The 12,913-nt window shown below is 32.8% G+C and overlaps 1 protein-coding gene across 1 annotated transcript in view; it reads left to right on the top strand.

Annotated features, from left to right (window-relative positions):
• The first annotated feature begins 274 nt into the window (after nucleotides 1–274).
• Nucleotides 275–12,913, top strand: part of LOC128992990 (uncharacterized) — a 35,162-nt gene continuing 22,523 nt past the window's right edge. The window contains exons 1-4 of the mRNA XM_054416739.1: nucleotides 275–335; nucleotides 3,118–3,141; nucleotides 3,397–3,438; nucleotides 8,272–8,301. Of these exons, the coding sequence (XP_054272714.1) occupies nucleotides 3,403–3,438; nucleotides 8,272–8,301 (66 nt within the window). The 5' untranslated portion in view covers nucleotides 275–335; nucleotides 3,118–3,141; nucleotides 3,397–3,402. The remainder of the gene's footprint in view (nucleotides 336–3,117; nucleotides 3,142–3,396; nucleotides 3,439–8,271; nucleotides 8,302–12,913) is intronic.

The following is a 12,913-nucleotide window of genomic DNA, read 5'->3' on the forward strand; positions in this document are numbered from 1 at the left end:
CCGTCTATCATTATACTTTTTAACCATTAGCCATAGCTATGTTATGAAAAAAGTAATTTCTAAAAATGTTGCTGTTGGAAAGTGTTGGCCAAACTTTAACACCACATGCAATTTGTACAATAAAGAAACGATCAGGGTAAATCACCTTTGAAATATCTTTATACAGAAATGTAATGATCAGGGTCACAAGTGATCAGAGAAGTTTCGATCAGAATCCGCACGAATCAGGAATCTTTTACATTATTGACTAATACAATTATTTATTTAAGGCATTGCTACAACAAGAGACTGTTGCAAAGGAGAAAATACCATGAGAAGAATTTGGAAAATTTCAGGTATATATTACAATATTTTACTACGCAATTTAAAGAACGTTTTTTATCAACATTTCTATAACATATTTGTAATTTTCTAATGAAAACTTTTGACGATAGTAGGGTTATTACTCATTTATGGGTGTATAATATCTTGGTTTACGGGAGACGCCTGTGTCGCTAAACTGGTGGAAATACTGGCCGAGGTTTCAAATGAATTGCAATTCAACTAAATTGCATTTTATTTAGTTACAATTGTGGATTTGTAGCTAAAACATAACATGAATTGCTGCAAGAAAATCTGAAGTCAGTATTTCCACTAGTTAAACCCAATAACCTGGTCTTCTTGCAGAGAAAAGTATTCCACAATCTCCCTCTGCATAAATCTTCCACCAAGACCTGGTTTAATCTATGGTTATATTTTGTACTGTTTTGTAAAATATAATGTGGTTTCTTTTACCCAATCCCAAGCTACAAGTAAAACAATATGGTCACTGATATAACTGAAATAGAAACTTATGAGATGGCAGTCCTGCTTCTTACCTCATTACTGATTACCTGACTTAGCGTTGGTGCATTACTATTTACATGGTTCAGTGTTGCTGGGAGTTTATTATGACGGTGCTTTGTAACAGGAAAAGGGTGAAAAATGTAAAGAATTTTTTTATCTTTACATCTATTGTGTAAAATAGTTACACATCCGTCAACGCTTTTGAAAGCAAAATTCAACCGTACACGTCATTTGATGAACGTGTATGGCCTTTAATTTAGGTAAATAGAGGAAACCGCCATTTAGGACTTGCTTAATTCTAAAACCTGTATAGACTAATATGAACATATCTAATCAAGTTTTCCTATTACATGTTCGTATACTTGTTTCACCTTCTATCTCTTATTTACTTATCTTTTTTCTTTACTTTTGAAACTTTCAATTTCAATCTTGATGTTACAAAATTACTATTTTTTTTAAATTTAAATGAATAAGTAATAGGTACATCGATCTCCTAAAAATGGGATCACAAATCCCTTAAACTCTACTGACAATAAATGTCAACACAAATATCAGCTTTCATAAACTTTAAAAAGATTTTTGTGTCCTATCAGTAGTCTAAAAATATTAAAGAAAAATATATCTTACTAATATTAAATGTGAATATTTGTTTGTTTGTTTCTTTGTTTGAAGTTCAATAACGCTTTAACTACTGGACGGATAAGGCTGAAATTTGGCATAATGATAGCTCACACTCCCGATTAACATATAGGCATATTTTTATCTCATGAGTATTCATACTTAAAGGGAATTGAAGAATTTAGTCAGCTGTTTCAAGTAAAAAAGTTGGTTCTATGATATGCAAAAGCTTATATGTTATAAGATTTACCAACAGGGTGCTGCACTTTTTTTCATTTATGAAAACAGCTAATTTCAACTCTGATACGCAATGAGAACTGTCAAAGTAGGATTGTTTACAGTTATGTTTATGTTTTTAATTTCATGAATAATCTGTGATATATTTTTCAAATTGTTAAGATTTTTTTTCCTTTTTGTTTAGGTGAAGTGGTAGAACATTATGGCTATCGTAGATGTGTAATACTATAGTATATACCGTAAATTTAAATAAGCAAATTTTATCAAACTGTTTCCTCTCCCATTTCAAACGCAACGATTGAGCAAAACTGCATTGAGCATAATATACTTATATGCCAACCCCGTATGAAATTTACGTATTGATACACTTTGCGTCACATTGTATGACGATACCTTACTATGCAATTCTTATGTACGTCAAATTTATGTATAAACGACCTTAGCGTTACACTGTAAGACGATACCTTACTATGCCATTCTTATGTACGCAAAATTTACGTATTGAGACCCTTTGCGTTACACTGTAAGACGATACCTTACTATGCAGTTCTTATGTACGTCAAATTTATGTATAAACGACCTTAGCGTTACACTGTAAGACGATACCTTACCATGCAATTCTTATGTACGTCAAATTTATGTATTAACGACCTTAGCGTTACACTGTAAGACGATAACTTACTATGTAATTCTTATGTTCGTCAAATTTACGTATTAATACCCTTTGCGTTACACTGTAAGACGATACCTTACTATGAACTATTCGACATAGAGGTAAGCGATCAAACAGTTTGTAAAATATTTGTCTACCTTAATTACAGAAACGATACTATAAAACAATATACGTGTGCAAAACCTTTTATTGATGACCCTTCATTGATAACAATACAAATTTAGGGATACTTTAATTTCGTTTGTTTTGACATACATTTTGTTAGCAAACCGTTTCAATACATCTATTGTATCCGTTTGATACAAATTGTGTAATATTTGTCTAGTTGTCCTTAAAATAATACTTGTAATAATCCTGCTAGCAGTAAATATTATCTAAAAATCAAACAGAAAGAATATAGGACATTATGTTTTATAAACGTAGTTTACAAACCATCGTAGGTAAAGTAGTGTAAGCAACTCGCGTAATTAGCCCATCAAAATGACGGTATAAGATACCGTCATGTTTCATATTTATATATCATGTTCATGTTTAGATAGTCATGTGCTATTTTTATATGATTATCTAAACATAATCATGCAATCGTTGCGTATAGTATTATAACTTAACAGAAATAAATGTATCCCTTTAAGCTAAGTCTAAGTCCCAGACTTTGTGGTTCATAATCTAAACATCAACCCAAATACCAAATGATAGTGATTAGATAAGTTGCAATTTTTCATCGGAGATATAATGTTATTTACATGTGTTTCTTTTGTTTACAGTTGATAAATGTTCAAATACCGAACGTAAGTTGTTTAAAACCTGCCATTTTAAAAAGTAAGTTTGATAATTTTTAGTAACAAATGTTGAAATTAAAATTGTAGGCCTAATTTTTTTTTTTACTTGAGTGAGAGCGTTAACATTACCATGTTTTGATATAAATCTTCCTACACCTACATGATAACAATTATAAATCAATACACCTATGTCTAATCTGTAGCTTTTAGTTTTTATAAGTAATTAAAAACTATTAAAGTAACTATTAAGTTTTGTTTTTTCAGACTCTAATGGATGACAAAAAACCTGGAAGTGGCACTTGGCGAGTGAGTCTGGTCATTCAATTTCCACTATTTTAATTTAATCACCCGACTTATTTTCTATTAATTTCACAAAACTACATACATCCATCACCTTTCTAAAATGTCACCAGGAAAAAATATTAAGGCGGAATCTACATCTCTATATAGTTTTAGTTTATTTGTTTATTATTAGTTCATTAGTTTATAGTTATAGTATATAAGTTATAGCTTGTAAAACTTTCCATAACTTTCCATGTTCCATAACCAGATTCAATTTCAAAACCAGTGAAATGAGATTTTCGACGATATAAAACTTATTGCTATTTATTTGTATCTCTATGTTAGATTCTTGTCCCCATAGACAAAACGTTATTGTTTATCTGTAATTCACGGTTCTTTTTAAAATTGTTGACCCCATGGTATAACCAAACTCATATTTAATTTTATTTCCTACATAATTTCATATTGGAATTGTTTAAAGCAGATATTTTGTTTTCTTTTGACTCGTGTTGCAGTCTAGTAATTGATCTTACAACAAACTGAGCCCACTTCAAGTATCCTATTCTTTACCAGCTAACCTTTTCACTTTTACTCTTTTACATTTCAATTGCTTCACCGATTTAAAAATCAAATAATCTTTTCACATTTTAGTAGTTGTCTGTTAACTTACATAAAAAATAAATACTTGAATACAACACTGGATAGTTGACGATAAAATTACGTTTAATTTGTAAAAGATGTTTTACACTACATCTTTGATCGTAATACTGTAAATCAAACTATGGTATTACTATTGATAATTTATAGCCTCACCTCTTTAAATTGTCTATTTAAATAAAATCTAAATATATTGTCCATATACAATGCGAATAAAGCTAAGTATAAAAAATACCTGTAGCAAAGGAAATTTCCATTTGCCTGATGAGCTTTTCAATTAAATATATTTAAATAACATTATGTTAAACAAGTACCTAGGTTTGCTGCAACAGGTAGGGTAAGAATGTAGTAATAATACTGTAACTAGAATAATGGTAATAATAATTTAAAGTACAATTTAGCTTAGTATAAAATAAATACATTCGCCAATTTTGATAGAAATATATCCATAATCAAGCAAACTACAACGGTTAACTTATTCTGCATCAGAATTACATGTAAATTTTAAATTAACAATTTTATGAGGATTTACTCAGTATCCAAAACGTAAAAATATTTGAATTTACACATTTTTTCTTTTTAAGCTTCATGAAATGGTTAAAAGAGAATTTTATAAGTGCTATGTTTTGGGGTTCAAAATGAGAAAAAAAAAACAATGCTTACCCCATAAAATCCCTACAAAACCCCGTTTCTATGATCCGACCAAGCTGTTGTAAAAACCCATTAATGTTTATCTCACTCTATATCTTAAGTTGAATTTCATAAAAAACAGATATAAATTACTCAAGTTATTGGTTCACGTGTAGCAGAAAAGTCCAGGAACGGTTTTATATATATTTTACTAATATAGATAAAGTAATGAGACTTGGTATATCAATAATAGCCATAAATGTCAATAGTAGTAATATAGCAAAGGGACGTCACTATTGGTATTTTAGAGGCTATACAGAGGAATTTTTTTAACGAGAAAAACGTTAGGAGCATTTTTAGCCTCTTTTAAGATCCTGCTCTCTGCCTCAATATACATCCCTATACAAACGTTCTATATTACTGTCCAACTCCATAAATATTTCAAATCCCCATTCGTCCCCATATGTATATTTTCAAAATCCAAATCTGTTATCATCACTATCCCACTAAAAACAAATAAAATAATTTTAAACAAATTTCAATTTTTAATTTTTTTTACGCTGTATCATTGTTATTGATCAACAGTTGGAACGCACTTACTATTCCTAAATTTCAACCGTTTTGACAAATCTCAAGCCGTTTTCAGGATATGAGCAATTTTACGTTTTGTTTTAGTAAAATAATCGAAATTTCCAAATTAACTACCTTGTCTATATTGAAGACAAAAACAGAGTTTTAAATAATATATAAAAATGAAGACCATATGTCAACAATCCTTCGTTTCTCTCGCGAAAAAAAAATAAATTAATTCGAAACTACACGTTGATACATCAAATAAGGGTTACAATATGTTATTTAATGTGTGATAGTAACGTTGCTCTTAGATTTAGGTGAGTCGGTGGCTCAGTCGTAGCATCACGGTCTTCGGGCCCAAGGCAGCGATGTCGCGGGTTCGGATCCTGGTCACTGCCGCAAACATTTCATCAGTACAGTTCACCTACGGCTCACCCCTTGCCTTGCTGGATACGTTCCACGCACAGATCTGTAGTCTATGTGGACGGGCAAATGCATGGTTAAAAGAGGCTGCCAACCTCTTAAAAAAATCTTACAAACTCACAAGACTTGTAATTTCTGTAGGAGAAATGTTTTTGGTAATTTTAGACGATCCATCAATTCTTGCAACACATGTCCACAAACAATGATAAAATTTATTGGTAAATCGATTAAAACTGAACTTAAAAACACTCTTCAGTCTTGTCCTTTGCAAATAAAATAAACTTTTGATCACACAACAGATCAAAATATAAAATGAATAAGTAAAAAAAATGTGTTCACATTGTTTTCACATTATTTCTTAAACGTTTGTTGTTCATATTTGCTCTAAGTGATGTCGGTCAATTATTTGAAAACTTAGATCCTATGTGGGTTGTTTTTTTTTTTCAATAAAATGCTGAATTATGTTGGGATAAGTTTATTCCATCTTTATCTCTTGTAAGGTGTAAATGTACAACTCTGTGAAAGCTCAGATCAAAATATAAAATGAATAAGTGAAAAAGAATGTGTTCAGATTTTAGAAGCCTTATGACCTTAATCATTGAGAAAACAGATTTAAACTCTCAAATTGAATATGCTCTTTTAATGATTGACCCGTCCATGCACAAGTACCAAGCTCAAGGCAGTGGGTCAATATATGACCACACCAAATATTGGTAGCTGCATGTTTACAAGCCTTGTAATAATTATACTTACGATAAGCCCCTAACTCCAAAGTAACACATCCCCACACCAGAAAGTATTAAATCAAAACATAAAAAAAATATTGACAATAAATGCTTTTGTTGGTGGTATAGCTGCTTTAAATCCAAGAAATGATATAAATAAAAGTGCTAAAATAGTCTACAATTATAAAACCTACGATAGTTAAATACGACAAACATATATATATATATATATAACCTCTAAAAATTACATTAAATTACTAACAAAAAAATACAATGCAGTTTTAACATAACAAATTATAAAATAGCATAATTTATTTCATCTTCCCTAACATACAGTGACACACACATACACCATCTGCTGCATCTAGGCCTAACGCACGCCATCCCGCCAAGCCACGGCCATCCGGTCAAAGGAATATCCCTTCAGCGCCCCCATCAGTCGTGATAGGTTTTCTATGGATTTAATGTGAAAAGGTTATGGCTATGGAGTTCCATAGGTGGCATGCTGTTACTAAAAATTATTTGTTATAACCAGTTGTTCTGTGATGAGGAATGCAAAGCGTGGACGAGACGGTATCCCTTGCACCTCTTTCATGCAATAATTTAAAATTCTTTAAAGATAATTTGGAATACCAAAATTGATGGTCGAATGAAACGCAACAGGTTTTTATTGGTAATAAAAAGTTTTCGTATTTTTTTATGTCCTCTAATTTAAAAATTGATTCATAATTGTAATAGGGTGTGACATGGTCATCACGCCTAAGATTGAACTAGAATTAAACAAAATTATTTTCTACTCGTAATTAATAATTAATAAATTAAAATTAAATAAAATAAATAATTAAATTAATAATAATTAATTAATAATTTTTTTGCCAAAGACACAGTCATATCATTAACCACAGTGATGCAGTAGTTGAACTGTGGAAACATGAGTGATTTGACCAGTATAAGTCATTTATAATTTCTAACAACCACACCCCATTTGAATTTGCATTTGTTGTAGTGAGAGATTCTAAAATCATTTCTGAAGAGCCGTATAGTGGTGCAAATGTTATGGATGTGGTTTTCGAAAAGCTATTTGAGACTTATGGCTTTATTAAAATTCAAATGGTGGTATATATTCCCCTTGTAATGACTCTAGAGCAAGAGAAATCTTTCCAAAGACCAACACATTGTCACATTTGGGATAGGCCACAATGCTGTGATGAAGTCCGAGATTATTGACACTTAACAGGCTAGTTCCGTGGAGCTGCCCAAACGATTGTAATTTAAACTATAAAGTTACTAAGAAAACTCCAAGTTTTATTCCATATGAAAATATGATGGATATTTAATAATGCAATAAAGCTCTTGCGTGTCCTGGTGAAGCCTGGGGGTAGGTGGTTAGAGTGGCTCTGAACCGGTTTTGTAGGGGCGGGGGTATGCCGAAAATCAGTCTGCACTCTCATCCTGTCCGGCCAACATTCCGAATACACTCCTTTTCAAAAATATTTTGGATCCCAGTTCGATTATCCTAAAACTTTATTTATATATAATAGGTGGAAAATAAAATATTAGGCGATAGATTTTTTTTTACTTTTGGCAAGCAATAATTTTGTTCTTTAATAATTAATCACACACACTTTTGATATACACTACTACCTTGCCTCGTTATTCTCCCAGTGTGATAAATAGTTTTGTATCTATATAGTCTTAGCTTTTACTTACAGTCAAGTGGAATAAAAATTAAATAAATAATATATATATATATACATATATACATATTTAAGATTCATGGTCTTAGGATAATAGAAAGTGAATACTATTGTAAACAAATGTATTATATAAGGTATTTATTTTTTTTTAGAATTATGCTGGAGGAAAATTGGCTTGGCAGGTAAGTGAAATATTTGTAATCTTAGTAAGTATATTTTCATAATAAAGTTAGAAAGTTTACTTCAACTGTTTCCGTTAAGTTTCTTTTTAAAACGTTTTTATTAGCTCGCTTTCTTGTCCGGTACAAATGTTGCAATCAATTTTTTACTAACTTCCCGATGAGACTTGAAACTTGAATTATAGCTCACAAATGGATAACAATGCAATATTATATCATTTAATTTTCATATTTCCCTTAGGCTACGCCCCTTGGGCTTGTTTTTATTAGCTCACTTTCCTAAAAATTTTCATATCAATTTTAAACGAAGTTCCCGATGAGCTAGAGACTTGAAATCTGAAACATAGTTCACAATTGGATGACAATGCAATATTATAGCATTTCATTTTCATATTTCCCTTGGGCTACGCCCCACTGGCTTCCAAATCGTCAATGTTTACATTTTGAAAGAATGTAAATATATCAATTAATTAAGTCAGCTGTAAACACTTAAATTTGACACTTTAAAAAGCAGAGGTTAAGAGGTACAGATTCTGCTCCCAAGAGATTTTTTATACAAACAAACATTTCAAAATAAAGATAAACTATCTGATTGCAGATATAAAGGTGTTTGTTAATAATGTCGTTTGTTATTTATTTAGTATTCTATAAAGTCGCCCGAGTGCAGCGTCAGGCAGCACTAAGGGTAGCATCTGCCTATCGAACAGTGTCCGAACCCGCCGTCCTGGTGGTTGCTGGAGTCATCCCCGTCAAACTTTTGGCGGCGGAGAGGAAGGCAATTTATCAGCGCCGTGGGGAGGACCAGGCAAGTATTGAGGAACGCACCCGGACCTTCCAGCTGTGGCAGGAGAGCTGGGAACAGGAGACAAGGGGGCTCTGGACCAGGCGACTGATACAACAGGTCCAACCTTGGGTTAATCGGCGGTGCGGAGAGGTGAACTTCTACCTCACCCAATTTCTGACGGGTCACGGCTTTTTCCGGTCGTACTTGTTCAGGATGGGCAAAGCCGTGTCACCCGATTGCATATACTGCCCAGGCATTCCCGATGACGTGGAACACACTTTCTTCCACTGCCAGCATTGGGAAAGGCCCCGCCTAGAGGCTCAACAGTTCGTAGGACTGCTGTCGGTGGACACGGTCATACCGATGATGATGGAGGGTGAGGACAATTGGACCTGTGTGTCACTTTACATCCAGGGTGTTCTCCGCGCCAAGAAGCTTGACCTCGACCGGGATGCGGTGTAGGTCAAAAAATAAATAATGCCAGAAACGGTGCGAGCCCTGTGGGCTTAGGTCACATGTTGGCCTGACTTGAAGTAATGTGACAAACAATTCCAGGTCTGTGTCCAACAGAGTAGAGGGGGTTTTTTAGTGAGTAGTCTGTGATAAACTCAGGAGTCTCACACTACAGGCTGGCTACCTGTGTGCGTAAAAGCATTTTCCCTCCTCACCCTAAAAAAAAAAAAAAAAAAAAAAAAAAAAAAAAAAAAAAAAAGTATTCTATAAAGTAAACAATAAATTAAATAGATTGATATATTTATAGTAAGTAGATAGGCCATACGTTCAATCTAATACATAATTATATGAAAAGAAACTCAAATAAACCTTAGATTTCCCACATGCCTCTGTCTTAATTTGATATAGATGCATGAAATTGATTTAACATCCACACACATTAAAAACTAAAAAGTAGAAAATAATTTATAAATAAAAAACTTTTATAAAACAAAACATTTTTAAATGCACTAAAAAGTAGAAAATAATTTATAAATATGTGGAGAGTATAAATACTTGTACGATTTAAAACGAAAAACGTAAGGTGCATGCAATTGATAATTATACATTAGTTCAATAGGTGAAGGTAATTGTAAATGATCTATTGCATGCACCCCACGTTTTTCGTTTTAAATCTTACAAGTATTAATACTCTCTACATATTTATAAATTATTTTCTACTTTTTAGTGCATTTAAAAACGTTTTGTTTTATAAAAGTTTTTTATTTATAAATTATTACTACACATAAAAATATTTGTTTGGATATTCTATAATCTTCGTTATATCTTTGCGTTTCATTTTTTTCATTTCAGTTATAAATTTTCAATGGTCTTTTAATGAAATAAGAAAATCTTTAAATTAATAATATTACCACAAATGCGATGGCCATCGCAAAGCATTGCGTTACACATTTATTTGTTCCCAATAATATGCGTAAACACTTTTGCAACACTCTGTATACGAAAATAGTTATTTAATATTTTATGGTTATTAAATAGGTTTATTGGAACTGAAACGGTATGGATCATAAGCATTAATAAATGACGTTACTGACCGTCATTTATAAAAAATTAAACATATTTTATTTATATTTAAATGGAACTGACAATGACGGGAGTGAGAGAGCTGGTCTAAACAAATCATATCAAAATCTATTTATTACTAGCTGGCCCGACAGACGTCGTCCTGTCCTATTGTGGTTTTATGTCACATGCTCGTTCATTTTCATATTCAAGATAAGCTCGTTCGCATGGTTCAATCACGTCCTGGTTGAAGTTCGTTCGCTACGCTCACTCACCTTTAGGTTGGAGCTCGTTCGCTGCGCTCACTTGCCTTCAGGTTAGCTCGTTCGCTACGCTAACTCGCCTCGAGGTTGAAGTTCGTTCGCTACGCTCACTCACCTTTTGGTTGCAAATTAGCTGTTGTCATAAATTTAAAAAAAATAATAGTGCTGCACCCTGTTGGTAAACCTATTAACTTTTTAATGCTATTGAACATCACAGAATCAAATTGTTTAGTTGCACCAGCTGTTAAGATTCGTTAATTCCATTTAAATATGAGTACTCATAAGGTTAACATGGGAAACTCCAGAGCCACTGGGGCGGAGCCCTATTGACGGGTCTGCACCAAACTTCACACAAACCATCCTTGAATAATGCTTAATAATGCCTGAAAGTTTCATTACAATCTGTCGAGCGGTTTTCGAGTCCATAAAGGACAAACATACAAATATACAAACATACAAATATACAAACATACAAATATACAAACATACATTGGATTTTATATATATAGATTTTGTACATACATACAAGAAAAGTGTCATAAAATATCAAAACTTCCATACAAAAGGTAATATATAACAACTAATTTTCATGATTAACTGGGTCAAAACTGTGCTAATATATATCACTCTTCATATTTTTTCTTAAAATTATCTTCTAAAGAGGAACATCTTTCCTTGACTAAAAAGATTTTCACATTATTTCTTAATCGTTTGTTGTTCATATTTGCTCTAAGTGATGTCGGTCAATTATTTGAAAACTTAGATCCTATGAAGGTTGTTTTTTTTTTTCAATAAAATGCTGAATTATGTTGGGATAAGTTTATTCCATCTTTATGTCTTGTAAGGTGTAAATGTACAACTCTGTGAAAACTCAGTTTATGAAACTGATTTTGACAAAGATCATTCTAGAATGCATTGGTAGTAGAACACCAACCACTTGAGCAGGCCGTAGAACGATTGGCACACATTTTTAGCCGATTTGGAATAGCACGACTGGCACAATCATTAGAGGGGATTAAGAAGGGTCAACCTGTAAGGTTAGGAAAGGCACGATTGACACAAAAGCCCGGTAAGGAAGTGGAAATTGTTTTGTCCCCACATATTCCCTGCTGTGGTGCTTATTGGAGTAAGCAAGGTGTAAGTTTTCGCGACAAATCTGCAGCTACGGTCACTGCGCTAGCTGGATCCAAATAAACCTACACTAACCTAACATAACCTAACCTAACATAACATAACGTAACATAACCTAACTTGACCTAACCTAACCTAACCTAACCTAACCTAACCTAACCTAACCTAACCCAACCTAACCTAACCTAGCCTAACCTAACCTAACCTTTGAAAGTACGTGACATTACCGGCAAATAACTGTCGTGCAGAGTTGACGGGAATTTTAAAATTCCCGTTTTCCCTCGTTCGATGGCGTCTACCTGGTCGAGCGGTTGTGCCAATCGTGCCTTTTCTAAACAGGCGAGTTGACCCTACTTATTCCGCTCAAATGATTGTGCCAATACTGCCATGGGCAGAAAGTCCAAAAATGTGTGCCAATCGTCCCGTTCCCCTTGAGCAGGGGTAGTTTTCTAGGGGTAAAGCAACCGCTATTTAAGGTAAATGCACCAGTAGCTGACAGTATAAGAAACTATACGCACTTAAAATCCGTGGTTTTGAATAAATAGGAACTAAAGCGATATCACGGATTTTAAGTGATTCTAAATTTAGTGTAGTTTTCAAATTTGTCATACAAAAAGGTTTTTTTTTAATATATTTTATAACATTTTTAAACTTAATTCAACCTTTGTACGTAATATCCCCTGTCAGCTAGCGGAACTTGTATGGCTTTTGTATACCAAAGCCTGACATTGATATAATTTTAAATCCAAAACCCCTAACACCCCAATTTTATCATGAAATTGTCAACAAAGGTATAATTGATAAAAATAATGAGCCTAATAATTAATACTATTTAAGAAATTTAGCGAAATGACAAAAAACCAAACTTACCTTCTTAACAATTTCATTAAGGGAATCGACTAAATGTGATGTGCACGGACAG

The sequence above is a fragment of the Macrosteles quadrilineatus genome, unplaced genomic scaffold, assembly GCF_028750875.1.
Source record: "Macrosteles quadrilineatus isolate MER2022 unplaced genomic scaffold, UCM_ALF_1.0 Scaffold_4__1_contigs__length_99947679, whole genome shotgun sequence".
NCBI classification, from domain to species: Eukaryota; Metazoa; Arthropoda; class Insecta; order Hemiptera; family Cicadellidae; genus Macrosteles; species Macrosteles quadrilineatus.